The sequence below is a fragment of the Hibiscus syriacus genome, unplaced genomic scaffold, assembly GCF_006381635.1.
Source record: "Hibiscus syriacus cultivar Baekdansim isolate YM2019G1 unplaced genomic scaffold, ASM638163v2 tig00109936_pilon, whole genome shotgun sequence".
In the NCBI taxonomy this organism is placed as follows: domain Eukaryota; kingdom Viridiplantae; phylum Streptophyta; class Magnoliopsida; order Malvales; family Malvaceae; genus Hibiscus; species Hibiscus syriacus.
In genome coordinates this window covers 650,749-666,823 of record NW_024062533.1, presented here as the reverse complement: position 1 = coordinate 666,823, position 16,075 = coordinate 650,749, and the positions used below count along the sequence as shown (strand labels likewise).

The following is a 16,075-nucleotide window of genomic DNA, read 5'->3' as shown; positions in this document are numbered from 1 at the left end:
CCAACAAGAACACGTTTCTCATTGCCGAAACAAAATTGCATATTGGAAGTGCCACGAAGACATCTCATAATCCACTTCACTGCATTCCAATGCTCATTACCTGGATTAGAAAGAAACCAACTAATTGTACCAAGATCGTAAGCCAAGTCTGGTCTCGTGTATACCATCGCATACATCAAACTACCCACGACTAAAGAGTAAGAAACTTTATGCATCTCTTCCTTCTCTTTTTCTGTGGAAGGACTATGTTTGATACTCAATCTAAAGTGCGTAGCAAATGGAGTATTCATCGCTTTAGCACTGTCTAAACTAAACCTTTGAAGTACCTTCTCAATGTACCTCTCTTGTGATAACCATAATTTCTTGACCTTTTTATCATGTGTTAACCTTATGTCAAGAATTTTCTTTGCTGGCCCAAAAGTCCTTTATCGTAGAGGATTTACTCAGCTCCTGCTTCAACTTGTCAATTCTAGAAGCATCACGACCAACAATAAGTATATCATCAACATAAAGCAAAAGGATAATAAAATCATCACTAGAGAATCTCTTAACAAAAAAAAATGATCTAAAGTAGTCTTCTTGTAGCCTTGCTCCCCTATAACAAACTCAAACTTCTTGTACCATTGTCTTGGAGTTTGCTTCAAACCGTACAATCTCTTTTTCAACCTGCACACGTAGTCCTTTTTTCCTCATGTAACAAATCCCTCTGGCTACTCCATGTAAAGCTCTTCCTTCAAATCATCATGAATAAAAGCAATTTTCACATTCATTTATTCAATCTCTAAGTCATAACAAGCTGCCAAACTTAGTATAGTTATGATAGAGGACATCTTCACAATCGGAGAAAATATTTCTTCAAAATCAACTCCTTTTTTCTGAGTATAACCTTTGATGACTAATCTAGCTTTGTATTATAGAGATTGAGACTTCTCTTCATGCTTCAACCTGTAAACCCATCAATTCTTCAAAGTTTTCTTGCCCTTAGGCAATTTCACCAACTCAAAGGTATATTTATCAAGCAAGGATTGAAGTTCTTCTTTCATTACTTCAACCCACTGATCTTTGCATTTACTCTCTATAGCCTCTTCATAACATTCATGTTCTCCCCCTTCAGTCAAAAGAACACACTCTTCAAAAGAATATCTGACAGAAGATCGTTGATCTTTGGAAGATCTCCGAAGTGGAACTGCTGGTGGAACTATAGGTGCTTGTTGTTGATTATTCACAATATCATCCATGGGGGCATCAAAGTCACCATTATCTTGTGAATCCACTTTCTCTGTCTCATCAATGTCATAAATGGTCTGATCCTTAATGAATATAGCATCTCGGCTTTTCACGAGCTTCTTCTGAACTGGATCATAAAGTCTACAGCCAAACTCACCATCTAAACCATAACCAATAAAGATACATTATCGAGTCTTGGCATCCAACTTGGATCTTTCATCCTTTGGAACATGAAAAAATATTTTACAACCAAACACACGAAGGTAATCATATGACATGTCTTTACCAAACCAAACTCTATCTAGTACATCACCTCGTAAAGGAACACTAGGAGACAGATTAATCATATGTGACACTGTATTTAAACCTTTAGCCCAAAACTATCTTGGCAACTTTGCATTTGATAACAAACATGTGACTCTCTTAATCAATGTTCGGTTCATTCTTTCAGCTAAACATTCAATTATGGAGTCTTCGATGGAGTCATTTGATGTCTGATTCTCTGTCGTAGATAATACTCATGAAACGACCATGTATACTCGCCACCATTATCAGTACAAATACACTTCAACTTCTTCCCTATTTCCCTATCAACTGATGCTTGAAAATATTTAAATGCCACAAAGACTTGGTCTTTCAACTTCAAAGTGTATAACCACAACTTTCTTGAACAATCATCAATGAAAGTCACAAAATAAAGTAGCACCATATGACCTTACCTTTTATCGGGCAAAAAACATCTGAATGGACCAACTCTGATATTATATGAGGATGAGGACTTCTAAAAGAAACTCTTCACTGCTTCCTTATTAGACTATGAACACAATTATTTAGTGTAGCTTTCTTTAAACCCAAAAGTTTATTCTTTTTTTCTAAACAGTTAAGCCATTTCTCACTCATGTGACTAAGTCGTTTATACCATAACTCAGTTGAAATGTCATTCACTGTCGCATTCACATTCTCTCGAGAAGTAAAAGTCTACATCAAGTATAAATTCAAGCTTTTCTTTCCTCGAGCCACAATCAATTAACCTTTAGTTAGCTTCCACTGCCCTTACTAAAATTGCTACAAAATCTCTCATCATCAAGTTTTACTACATAAATAAAATTCAAACGGATATCTGGTGCATGCCTGACATCCTTGAGAGTTAACTTTATTCCATTATTAGTCACTAACCTAACATCTCTCATGCCAATAACCGGAACCAAACTGTCATTACTCATCTTTAATACCCCAAAATCACCATGAGTATAAGATGTGAAGAAATCCCTCCTCGACGTGACATGAAGTGAAGCACTAATATCAATCACCCAACTAGTCTTGTTTCATGCTAGGTTGACCAAATTCTCATCACAAATAACTAACAAATATTCACAAGTGACAGTAGTAACACGCTTAGATTTTTCATCATCTTTTCGATCATGTTTATCACCACTACTTTTGTTATCTTTCTTCCACTTAAAGCAATATTTCTTGATATGCCATTTCTTAACATAATTATGATACTCAAGATTCTTGTATCTCGATCTTGACTTGCTTCGGCTTTTATCTCTACCCTTGCCATCTTTGTCTTTGTTTCTCCCTCAATCCTTGGTAACCAAAACCTCAGATTGTGATGTAGAATTCTAAGACCTTCTTTTAACTTCTTCATTCAATGCACCACTCCTAGCTGGATCCAAGGTAACAATATCCTGTAGAGCAGAATTAATGAGCGAGACCCAAAGTCCCCTGAAAGTCCTGTAGAGTAGCAAGCAACCAAAGCCCTAAAATCTCATCATCAAATTTGACACCCATACCAAGCAACTGATTCATCGCACTTTGAAATTCGCTAACATGATCAACTATAGATGTTCCTTCTTTGTATTTCAACGCCATCATTTATTTAGCAAAAATAACTTGTTATTGCCCGACCTCGAAGCATATAAGCTTTCAAGCTTTTCCCATAATGTACGAACATGTGTCTCTTGATCAATATGGTTGTAAACATTCTCTTCAACGAATTGTCGAATAAAACCATACACTTTTTTATGCTCAAATTTTCATTCTTCGTCACTTTTCGAATCGAAATTTTAGTAGCAAAGATCGAAAGATGCAAAATCTTCCCAAACAATAAATCTTTCATTTTATTTCGCCGAAGTTGATAATTCGTGCCATTCAATTTGATCATCTTGCTCGTATTAATTTTCATAATTATCTGACACACTAATCAAGCTCTGATACTAGTTTGTTGGGAAAGAAATCGAATAACCGAAATCAAGCAGAAGCACAATCGGTATTATTTCTCTCCCTATAACACATGTCATTAATTATGGCAAACACAATAACAAAAAATATGTTCTCTTGCAATACTAATCAACTACAAATCAACCAATGCAACCACAACACAAATAAATAGACACCAATATTTTTTAAGTGAAAAACCCTTTAAACCAAGGGTAAAAAATTTGTGATATTATAGAGTCCAATAAAAAACTTCATTATCAACATATGTTCAGTTATAAGATCACAAAATCCAACATACTTCACCGTTACAAATACTATTATTTTAATTTCTTTTATTAATATAAAATAATATCTATTTATATTCTTTATTAATTATTTTTTGTTTCTTTTATTAATATAAAATAATATATATTTATAATCTTTCTTAATTATTAAAAACACACATTTACATGCCAATCGTCTTTAAAATCTAAATTTATTATATGTTAATTTATCATATGTTTTTATCATATGTTAATTTATTATATGTTTTTTATTTTTTTAATATATCACCACCTAAAACTTTATAAGTTCAAATTTATCTTTAACATAAAATCTTACACCTTTTTATTTTTATAAGTTCAAATTCATCCTATAATACATATTCATGTATAATATAATACATATTCATCTATAACACAAAATCTCCGTAACACAAAATCTTACACCATCCTGAATACATGTTCATGTTCATCTATAACACAAAATCTCCATAACACAAAATCTTACATCATATCTTACACCATCCTTGAATGCACGTTCATCTATAACACAAAATCTCCATAACACAAAATCTTACACCATATCTTACACCATCCTTGAATGTATGTTCATCTACAACACAAAAACTCATCTATAACACAAAATCTTACACCATATCTTACACCATCCTTGAATGCATGTTCATCTATAACACAAAATCTTACACCGTCTCTGAATACACGTTCATCTATAAACCCAAAACTTTGAATACAAATTCATCTATAAACCCAAAAATACACGTTCATCTTTAAATGTAACTGATCAAACCCAAAACTTCGAAACTTCAACCCAAAACTTCGAAACTTCAACGGATTCAAACTCAAAACTTTAAATGAAAACAAGACTCCCTTTAACAACAAATACTGCTCAATGAGTTGAGTTCCCTTGCGAATACTATTATTAATAGGCATACTTAATGAATAATTAACCTATGAATATCATATAATAACATTCTAAACTCGTCTTCTGTAGTAATGTGTATGCCTAAATAATACATATATTTCGAAAGTGGATAATTTTCACGGAAAGCCACGAAAGAAGTAAAGTCAACGGTAACAAGCAATTCATATTTCTCTGCTTTACTGTTTTCAATTCCCTTTGTTTTTTTTTACACCGTCTTGAACTCTGTTTTTAACCCAAAACAGCTACTAAAATGTCGCAGAAAACGAAAACATTACTTTGTAATACCAACTGTTTTTTAACATATTGAACGGTAACAGCAGATAGCATAGAGGATCAAAGGGACTCAATCCAGTTTCCTATCTATTGTCGGTCGAATCCTGTTTGTCGGCACAGTGGCACGCTTATCCTCCGACATATTCCGATGAAGCTCATCGGCGTCCCTGAAATACCTCTCGAATGCACGAGGGAGGAACTGTGGGATCAAAAAGCATAGCATGTTGACGGAGAAATACATTAGGTTTGCAGCTGCCAGCCACTTCCCGAACCATTCCCATGCAACATCCTACACAATTTTCAGCGTCAGACTTGACATTCATGCCCAAATTTATCGTTTTGTTCTTGTATTTTTTATGTTTAAAACATAAAACAACAAAGTTGCCTATATTTTTGCAAGAAGTACAATAATTAATACATGGTTTTATGTCAAAATAGACATGAATTTAAAAAGTTATATTAGAAATGTAAGACGCATTCGTAACATAAAATTCTGTATTGGCCAATTCTGCATCTGTCCATGCTCATATCGACAAATTGGTTCCTTAGACTTATGTAGAAGTAAAGGATGGAATTTTGGATTAAAGAGTTACCTTGGATGGTGCATTCTTAGGCAGGGTTTTGTTGAGCCAAGCATCCTGCACCCAGTCAAGTAAAACAAAGATTCTCCTACCAGTATACATCAATGGGACCAGTGCTCTCACCGGCGGTGAAAACAACGACAGCCCACTTATTACATTTTCCGTTAGTATTTGAAACGAAAGCAAGAACAAGTGAGGCGTCGCCGATCGAACGGCGTTCTCGTCGGCCCTCGCAAACCCACCCAACACGTAGGCCAACGGCAACAGAAGGCCTATGGTGGTTCCCAGGATCACATAAAGCTTAAACATTTTGCTTCCATTGAAAATCTCTTGCGACCCGTCGACTGATACTCGGCCGAGCGACGGGAAAGCGAGGCGCGAAAGGGCGATGAGGTAAGCTGAGACGAAAGCCGGGAAGACTAAGTCGAGGAGCGGCACTAGGCCGCTGACGGAGAAAACCATAATGAAAGCTACTAATTGGAGTTCGATCAAACGCAACGACCCCATCACACCGCTCACCGCTAGTTGCTGCTGCTGCTGCTGCAGGTGGTGGCGAAATTGTTGTTGGTCGGTTTTTTCGCATCCCGGCGCGACGGATCGATCCGGGTCGCTCCTAGGAGCCACCGCAAGAGTTACACCAGACATTTGTGCTCTGTGTTTTGTTGTTCAAAGTAAAATGCAGACTAAATTATGAAATCGAGAGAAACGAGGAAGATTTTGCAGTAGAAGTACATTATGAAATTGTTATTTGGTTGTGGGTTTACACGTGGTGATATGATGTGCTGCTTTCCTTACACGTGGACAGTGTTGCCTACGTGTCGCTTACCCTGATAAAACAAAATTTTCTTCATGACTTATCTGTATAGTCTGTGATGTATTTGGATAAGTATAGGTCTGTCGAGGGAACTTTGATGTATTTGATTAGTATTTGGATTGTTGGGAAAGGGTTATCGAACCAATTATCGGTCAAAGTTGTTCACATTTCACAGCCTGATTGTTGTATTGTATTGATTTACTAATCAACATTTCCAGGTACCATCAAAATAATTCTGTTCCTAGTAGTTGCCTGGCCTTGACGCCTTGCTTGCTTGATATTACGTAGCTTATAATTGCATAAGGTTTCCCCTTTTCATAAGAATGGCACCTTTCTACACACGTAGGTGTATCATCAACGGAGATAAAAATGTGTCGTAAAGATAAGAAAAAATAAATAGATAATAAAAAAATCGACAATCGATAACCAACATCAAAGATGATGTTGCCGTTGATCAATGAAGATGAAACTAAGAATGACACCCTAAAAATTGAGAAAAATTTAAAAATTAGGGTACATGATTTTTTTTAAGATTTGATAAATCGAATTTAACCTTCATTGTTCTTAGTTGTGCTTTCTACATAGACAACTTTTTTTTTTACTAATATAAGGTGAATATATAATAATATCTATTTAAAAGATTCTTAATTATTTAATAATGAACTTTCACATACCCATATAAACGTTGTACTTAAACCTTAGACCTTAAGATATTACAACAATCCTTTAACCACAAATAATTTAATATCCAAATTTATCAATTTTCATATTTAAAATTTGGGTAGACTATATATTACTACCCAACTATCATTTTTATTTTATTTTTATCACTAAATTATTTTTTTTAAATCATATCTAACTATGTTTTTGTACTCGCTCGGTTAGAAAACTAATGGTAACAATGATATGATATATATTTTTTTATTTTTAAGTGTTTATCTGTCGTTTTAATTATTTTTTATCTTTCAAATTAGCAAACAAATGTACATTTTTAATTATATTTTTATTTTATATGAGAATAAGATAGAAATGGTTGTGTGAGTTGCATTTTGAACCCCGGCACATTTGGTGGGGGTTGAAAGCCTAGCCCATGCTTATTGTTTATGTTTTACCATAGTATATATTAGCCCATGAACATAAACAAAATATTAGACCATGAACAACAAGAGTTATTTCCATTTGATATGCTTTTCAATTTTTTATATTTTATTCTTATTAGTTTTTTTAAATAACAAGATATTTCATTTATCAAAATTAGTATCAACAAACATCTTGTCAATTACAGACTGAACAAATACAGTCGAGACTATCGAAAATAAAATATAACAATGATCGCTTAGAGATAGTCTATAAACAAAATCATTAACAAGTGAAGCAACGACGTACATAAACTGAACATATTAACGGCTCTGAGTAACAAACATAGAAGAGAGAAATTTGAAGAAGAAATAAAAAAAAGGCCAACGGACAAAGCGATCTCCCCTTAACAACAATTCCTTCCTGCACATATATGCGATAATCAACGAACCATATTGTATGTACAAACAGAGAAACCATGCCACGGGAAAGCAACAACCATGTATTCAGAAAAACCGAGAAGAAAACCAATGAAAAAATATGGACTGAGAGTTCAAAAACACCAGTAGCATGATACCCTTTACTAGAAAAAAATAATAAAAGTATTATTATAATAAACACGATAAAACCTAACTAAAAATGACAGAGTGGTAATCGGAAAAGATCATCACCGCTGTCATGAACACAGAAAAATTGATTTAAAAAAATAATTGATAAAATTATCTTAATGATTAAAAAAATTATTGTTATTTTTAGAAATCTAAAATTATTCATTATCAATTGATTAAGACAGTAAATTTTAATATGATAATATTTATCACTATATTATAATTGTAGACTCAATATTTAAATATGTTTAACTTTTTTTATATAATCATTGTTATCAAAATTATTAATCGGATAATTTGAAATTTTATATCATATATTATAGAGGTTTAATATGTAGTAATCATTTCAACTCATTTTACTCTATACACAAACGTTAGGATTTAACTCTTAATTTAATTAAATTTTTTAATCAAACGGTTTTGCAAATCCATCTGAACCGATTCAATATGAAACTCCCTCGACAAGTATCGGACAAAGCGAACGGTTTTTCAACCTATCCGGTTTTCCTTTCACACAACATTACTTCTTAGTAAAGGAATGAAAAAGTAGAAATAATTTTATAGTCATTTGGTCCAAACCAAAAGGCCGGCTAAACCGTCAGATCTAAAGAGCGGTTCTTCAATCCCGGAGCCGATATAAAAAAAGAACCGAACCCAATTCACATTTATCACGAATCAAGAGCATGATGAACGGCGGCGATCATAGCATCCTCAGGTGGGACCCCTTCCTGCTTTCTTTAATCACGTGCCTCGTTTGTCAACATGCGCCATACCAACAGAAAATCCTCTACACACGAAATCTACGCGTATATACTACCGCTGCATCTGTCCATCGAAACCACTTACGTCTTTATTAGTGTAACAGTGGCATAGGATCATGATGGTACGGTGCACCTAATCACAACGGAACCACCATTCGACAGAGATTGTGTAACACCCGGTTAAATTTTAGAAATTATAAAGTGATGACTTTAATTGGTATTTTGAAAGAAATTAGGGATTAAATTGTAAAATCATAAAATTAATAGACCATTTTAAGAAGTGTAAGAAATTCAGTGACTAAACTCATAATTTAATCATTTTCCTTTAGAAGAGAATTATAAAATCTCTTTCCCGATTGTTTTTGGAGAATTTTCCTCAGAAAATGCTCCATTTTCCTCATCTGGTCAAGCAACTTTCAATTTCGATCTATTCATCGTCTGACATTTGTTTGACGAATCGAAACCATCATCGTATTTGTTGTCGACCGATGAACAAAATCCCTCAAACTTTTCGTCGTGAATCATCGTCGTTCTTCGTTAATATCAGTCGAAAGTATCGTCAGTTTTAACTCAATTTTCAGTTAGTTTTTCGTCGATTCACGATGATCTAGCCATCTGTTTTCGACACCTCCCGTACAATCGTGTTCCTTGCATCGTTCCGAGTCCATCGGTGTCCTCCGTTTCTCTGTCGTCGCCGGCGCGTGGAGATGTGAGAAAGTTAAAGTTTTCGATGTTTCAGAATCGAGCTCTCCGCCGTTCAAAATTGTAAATTGAGCTTGGTAAGTGTCTCAAAATGTCTTAAAATAATTTTTAGGAATTTTTTCAGGAATTTTCCGACACCGTATCACTGTTCACTTGTCGCACGCGCCGCCACTGCGCGTAGGGGGTGCTAATTTTGTAATTAATTTCTAGTTAATATTATACTTTTTGTATTTTTTTCCTACACGATATATTATTTTTTTAAGATATGATGATAAAAATATCTTGATGTTTAATTAAATAATTAGTTTGGTTATCGATAAAGAGTAATTTAAATGATAATAAGTTTAATATCGTTTAAATAATGTCTGAAGTTTGACTCTTTGTGTATGTATAATATTTTTGTTAGGAGACTCATTCACTAAAGTTAAGTATATGATACAAATATGTATTAAAATAATTATTTAATTAAATATTAGAATGATTTTTTATATTATATTTTTAATGTATTCATCACTTAATTTGGATTTCGTATTATAAAAGTTTAATTATAAAAATAATTTATTTTATTCATAATATTTGTGATCTTATTAAAAGATCTAGTATTTCATCTACTAAATTAAATTGATAGTTAATGATATTAATATTTTCATTTAAAAAAATTAAAAGATTGTTAGATTTTTAATTTGTTAAATGATTTAATCGATAATTTGTATAAAGGAAGGCATTAAAACATTAACTAAATGGGATATAATAATTAAAAATAAAATCAACTACATGATATTTAACTGATGTCGATAATCTCAACCAAATAAAATTTAAAGGTATTTAATAGGTATTATGGTGATTAATTAAAGCTAAAAGAGAGTTTGAAAGCGGTAGTGTGAATAGAGTAGTTAGAGAACATGAAAGGTGAATGATATATGACGCCAAAAGTAGGAAAGGACAAAAAAGTGGGTAGAAAGCAGCAAATGGAAGGGAAGGAAACTCATTTGCAGCTGATTTCGACACTGTAATTTGTTAAATTTCGTTATTTTTGTTTAATCCTCTTGAATAAAAGGGAATATTTTTAAGAAGAAACTCTCTGTTTAAGCTTATATATATCTCGCCAAAGGTTTAAGCTTTAAGCTTTTAAAGAGAGTTATAAGCGAAGGGTTCTTAAAAAGATTGGTTAAGAAGTAATACTGTTCCCACCCGCCTTTTCAGTCTCCTCCTTCCCATGTGACTCTGTCTCCAAATCAATCCCCTCCATTAAATATATTTCTTTATAATACTGTATCGATTCATTAAACCTGAAATCTCTGGAGTTTCTTCTTCTGTTTCTTTTCACACTGCCACTGCTGGTTTGGGTTGTGGTTTTTGAGGTTTGGAATGTTTCTGAGGTTTGGGGTTTTTTGTGTTGGGATGATGAGTATGAGTTTCCATTGAAGTTCTGCTTAAAGCCCGGAAATGGAGAGAATTTTGTTTGGACACTTCGTTTTATTGCTTCTCGTTTGCTTCGGCAGCTTATTCTCTGTTCCAGTTTCGGGTCGAGATGGACCAATCACGGATCATGCCAAGTTCATTTTTGGTTGGTGTTTTTTTTACATCTCTTTTGATTTGGGACGTTATTGTTCAAACGTTTCTGGGTTTTTATTCATATATGTTTCTTTTGTGATTTGATATTCATTGTTATATTTGGTTGGTGGAAAAGAAATGGAATTTTGGGTGCTTGGATTATATCTCAAATGATTATTTTGATCTTAAGTTCTTAATCTATGTAATCAAGACAAAGGACTGATCTTTATTGCTGTTTGATATCTCAAATTGTTTCGTTTTTGTTCCGGTTTGTTGTGTATGCAGGAGGGCTGAATTTAGGTCCATGGAAGAATGGAATATCTGAGTTGGCACAAGCACCGGCTCCCACAGTTGATGAGCCTCCAAATAAGCTGGTTTTGGCAGCCAAAAGGACAGATCGGCCGGACATTCTTCGCCATTTCAAGCATTATCTCGGTGGGTGGGATATTACCAACCGGCATTACTGGGCGGTAAAGTCATGGCTCTACCCTGCATTCTTGTTAGTCTTTGGATTGGTTTGTTGAATATGATTGCTTTTTGAGCTGGTTTATCCTCAGTATTGTTGAAATGTAAATGTCATATTAGACTTTGTAAAGACTGTATCTTTAGGCCGAAGTTTGAATCTGTGTCAAATGAGACCGGAATCTTAATGTCGACAGATATGATGGAGAGAACCGGATAGAATTTGAAATTGTGAGTGTTGTTGTTTGGGACGTAAATGCTAGAGAAATTTTATGAAAATAATCGGTACTTTTTTTATCGATGTCTTAGAAGAAGATATGTATTATGTTTCTTCTGAATTATTCAATGAACTAAGGTAGGAGGATTATGGCTATTCTAAAAGTAAATACGGTCGAGCTGGTAGCATATTTTCTTAGATGAACAAGGCCTTTTTTATCTATGACCCACTCACACTGCTTTCAAAGCTACAATTTGCATGAATTATTGAGATTTCATTACAAACTATGATGCTTCAACATACCTCTAATCGACATTTTGACCGTGGTATCTGCAGTCTGTTGGATTTACAGGTGCTGCTGGATTCATTTTTTCTGTCTTATGGTTTGTTTCTTTCGGCTTGGTTCTTGTGGTACATCATTGTTGTGGATGGAGAGTAAACATCGAAGGAAAAAGATCAGATCGTTCCCAAAGGATTTTTCTTATAATGTTGATATTGTTCACAAGTGTTGTAGCGTAATGATCCAAACTCTAGACCTTCTATGATTAAGATCTTTGTCGAGCTTTTTATTTCTGTGCATATTTTTTTTCTTGAAAGCAATATATTAACCTCTTTTAGGCTAGTTTTTCTGACCCTAAATCTCTTACCGAGCAGGACTGGATGTATTCTTCTTTCTGTTGGGCAAGATGAATTTCATGATGAAGTGTTGCATACTTTGAAATATGTTGTAACCCAGTCAGACTATACTGTGCAGATATTAAAAAATGTTACACAGTACCTATCTCTAGCAAAAACCATTAGTGTGGCTCAGGTGTTCCTTCCTCCTGATGTTATGACCGATATTGACAAGTTGAACATAGATCTAAACACAGCAGCTGATACACTTACCGAGAAGACCAGCGAAAATGCTGTCAAAATAAGAAGAGTCTTCAATGCTGTGTATGGTCCCCCTAAACAATTAATATTACCTCTTCACTTTACAACTAGTTCACAAATCGACAAGTTAATACTTATCGGTCAATTTTAAATTTGTTATCAGCCGATCAGCACTGGTCACAGTGGCAGCTCTGATGTTAGTTTTGGCTCTGCTTGGTCTTGGTAAGTATCAACACAAGACTTTGATGACTTTTATCGCGTTGTTCTTTATCGTTTACATGGATGAAGCCTATCTGAAATTTGTGCCTTATTTTGTTGCAGTGCTGTCTGTTCTAGGGCACCAACATGCCATTCACATGTAAGTTCTTTTGGGGCCAGTGTACTTTTAGTGGAAAAACATGTTCTGAAACTAAACTTCCCCTGTGGTCCTTGGCAAATTCTCTTCTTTCAATTCTACCACAACTTCATATGTTTTTCTGACACTACCAATCACTTGTTGCAGATTCATAGTCAGCGGATGGTTATTAGTAGCTGTTACATTCGTTCTTTATGGTGTTTTCGTAATAATGAACAAGTAAGATTTTCGAAGTTAACATTTTTGCTTACTTATTAAAGAATCTAAAACCTGGTTTGGCATCCATCACTCTTAGTTTGTTTATATACAAAATGCGTCACCTCCCCTGCCTTCAATTCTTCAAAGTTGCTTGCTGAAACAATTTTGACATCTGTAGTTTGTTCGTACAAATTAGTTCCTCGGTGTCATTGCTGTTGCTTTATTTCCTCCCTTAACGTCATATATGATTGTTTGGCTACTTTTTGTCTGATGGATGTATGATCTCTTCTGTGTTTCAGTACAATTTCCGACACTTGTATGGCCATGGAAGAATGGGTGGAAAATCCCCATGCGGAGACCGCTCTTAGCAATGTCCTTCCTTGTGTTGATCCTCGAACGACAAACCATACACTCACTCAAGGCAAACAAGTCATAACTAGTATAGTAAATGTTGTCAATACATACATTTACTCCATTGCCAATTCAGATCTTTCCCCAGACGACGACCGTTACTACAATCAGTCCGGGCCTCCAATGCCTCCTTTATGTTACCCATTCGACTCTCAGCTCCAAGATCGGCAGTGTGGGTCTTATGAGGTTTCCATGGCAAATGCTTCTCTGGTATGTCTGTCAACTTCGATAATACCGTTTCTGGATAAACCTTCATCCTGCAATAAAAACGGCTCTTCTAGTCTTGCATTGCAAGAAAAACTCGACTGCACTTGGTTTTAACTTTTTTATCTTTCAGGTTTGGCAGAACTACACATGCATGGTATCAGAATCCGGTCTATGCAACACCACTGGAAGGATAACGCCAGACAGATTCACACAGCTGGTGGCAGCGGTGAATGAGAGTTATGCTCTCGAGCACTATACCCCACCATTATTGTGCCTGCAAAATTGCGATTTTGTCCGGGAGACATTTCAAAATATCACGTCGAATTACTGCCGTCCATTGGAGCATCACCTCAAGATAGTAAATGCAGGACTGGGGTTAATCTCGGTAGGAGTTTTGCTCTGTCTAGTTCTCTGGATCCTCCATGCAAACCGCCCCCGAAGGAAGTGTTTGTGAAGACGCTATTGCCGAAGATGCTACTGTCAATTAAACGCGTGAGCTGCAAAAACATTTTCAGCACGGCAAGAACAACACAATATCGTCGAGCACAAATGGTGTCTAAAATTATAGCAGCAAATTAGGTTGAAGTAAATTCTTTTATTTTTACTGCGATAGAAACCAAGATGGGGAAAAGCCCCATTTTTGAGTTGGAAGGTAATCTCCTGTCGTCGTCCTATATCTATATATACATATATAGATATAATATATGAATATGAATATGGGAAGTAATTTATTGTTAGCCATCTCAGCTTTAGATGATCCCTTAATTTAGGGCGATTTGACCAAACTGACACATATTTATCGAATATTTATCTTTTTAGCACCGTTTGATATATATTTTTCGAAGTGATACCCTTTCGGCTGAACTGGCGAAAGGCGCCCCCGGGGACGCGTTTTACCCGTGTTTTCGCTGAGTTGGATGCCACGAGTGAAAGGCGCATCTCCGGGGACGCGCCTTTATCCAGCTCGACTGCCACGCTGGTATTTTGTTTAATAATAAATATTTTATTTTTATTATTATTATAAATTAGAATATATTATGTAAAGTGTTTCGATTATAATGTAAGAATTATCAAATGTATTTTGTTAATGTGTGTTAAAGGTGGAGTGAATTATCTACATTAATATGATAGAACAATATATGAAAATCAGTTTTGATTTTATTATAGTTATAGGAAAAATGTATGAAATTATAATATTACACATATGGTTATATTATTATTTTTGATTTTGATATCGATCTATTAATTTTATCAGTTAATTATTTAATTTAAATGTTATCAATATAGTCATCTCTTATCAATATTTAACGAAAATTTTGATGCATAAGTTAATAAATTAGTATAATTACATATTTAATCTTCAAGACTTACATATTTTATGAAATTAGTCTTATTAAAATTTTAATTTAATAAATTTAATCCTCCAATCAGAAAATGAAATGTGTCATCGTATACATAAATTTTTTAATAACTTTTAATTTGTTTAATTTAATATTTTTCTCTACTTAGAAGATGGAATTATTATTATATTTTAAAAAAATTTATAACTAATAATATTAATTATTATATTAAATAAATATATTAAAAATATTTATGTATTTAAAAGTTAAAAAAAATTATTTAGGTGTACATACATTGACAAATTATAAAAATGCAATAACATTAAATTATTATAAACAAAAACAATCATTTAAATACAATATTAATTACATAAGAGTTAACAGTTATATGATGATAACAGAGCTGGACATTGTTTTCTATTGTGCCCGATGTTTCTACAATGCCCACATCGTTTTTGTTATGTTGACTTCTCCCGAATATCCATATCACAATGTATTCTAGTAGATTTTGGACGACCTGAGTCCCTCAATAGCAATGGATCTGGTACAATTGTAAGCCAAGTTTGAATCTCATTTGGGTTTCTTTCGTTTCCTATGGGCGGAAACTCAAATTCATATACCTTGAATACTTGTGAAAGTTGGTATACGAGATCAACATAATTTTTGTAGTCCAAATGCGAATGTGAGCAAGCTACAATGACATGAGAGCATGGATATTTGAGTGCTTGAAAGAAACCACAATCGCGCCACCTCTCTTGCAGATTAACTCTGAAAGAGTTAGCTCCAATCCCTTGCAGCGGACGTGGCATTTCGTTTACACGAAACAATTCACGGGTGCGAGAAAAATTTGTAACTAACATCCCATTTGATGCAGCCACTTTTTTCTGTAAATCAACAACTAGTCTTGGGTGGTAAATATGGCCGTTTTGCATCCAAGTAAGAGCTTGTCCACCGAGCTTTGCAAAGAGTTGACCCAAACGAAAATA

General features: G+C 34.2%; 2 protein-coding genes across 2 annotated transcripts; one reads left to right on the top strand and one right to left on the bottom strand.

Annotated features, from left to right (window-relative positions):
- Positions 1 to 4,996: 4,996 nt before the first annotated feature.
- LOC120210797 lies at positions 4,997 to 6,152 on the bottom strand. The gene is made up of 2 exons (XM_039209468.1): positions 5,520 to 6,152; positions 4,997 to 5,215 (listed from the first exon to the last, which is right to left on the bottom strand). Exons 1-2 carry the CDS (start codon positions 6,150 to 6,152, stop codon positions 4,997 to 4,999), a joined length of 852 nt encoding a protein of 283 aa, XP_039065399.1.
- A 4,695-nt stretch (positions 6,153 to 10,847) lies between these two features.
- On the top strand, positions 10,848 to 14,505 carry LOC120210833. Its single transcript, XM_039209500.1, has 9 exons — positions 10,848 to 11,036; positions 11,309 to 11,493; positions 12,039 to 12,217; positions 12,357 to 12,641; positions 12,742 to 12,800; positions 12,900 to 12,936; positions 13,081 to 13,152; positions 13,431 to 13,752; positions 13,880 to 14,505. The coding sequence occupies exons 1-9, from the start codon at positions 10,916 to 10,918 to the stop codon at positions 14,201 to 14,203; spliced, it is 1,584 nt and encodes a 527-aa protein (XP_039065431.1). The 5' UTR covers positions 10,848 to 10,915; the 3' UTR covers positions 14,204 to 14,505.
- Positions 14,506 to 16,075: the final 1,570 nt, after the last annotated feature.

Coding starts and splice junctions, on each gene's coding strand:
- LOC120210797 (XM_039209468.1), bottom strand. CDS start 6,152: ATGTCTGGTGTAACTCTTGCGGTGGCTCCTAGGAGCGACCCGGATCGA. Junction 5,216..5,519: donor CTAAGAATGCACCATCCAAG/GTAACTCTTTAA, acceptor AAAATTGTGTAG/GATGTTGCATGGGAATGGTT.
- LOC120210833 (XM_039209500.1), top strand. CDS start 10,916: ATGGAGAGAATTTTGTTTGGACACTTCGTTTTATTGCTTCTCGTTTGC. Junction 12,937..13,080: donor CACCAACATGCCATTCACAT/GTAAGTTCTTTT, acceptor CACTTGTTGCAG/ATTCATAGTCAGCGGATGGT. Junction 13,153..13,430: donor GTTTTCGTAATAATGAACAA/GTAAGATTTTCG, acceptor TCTGTGTTTCAG/TACAATTTCCGACACTTGTA.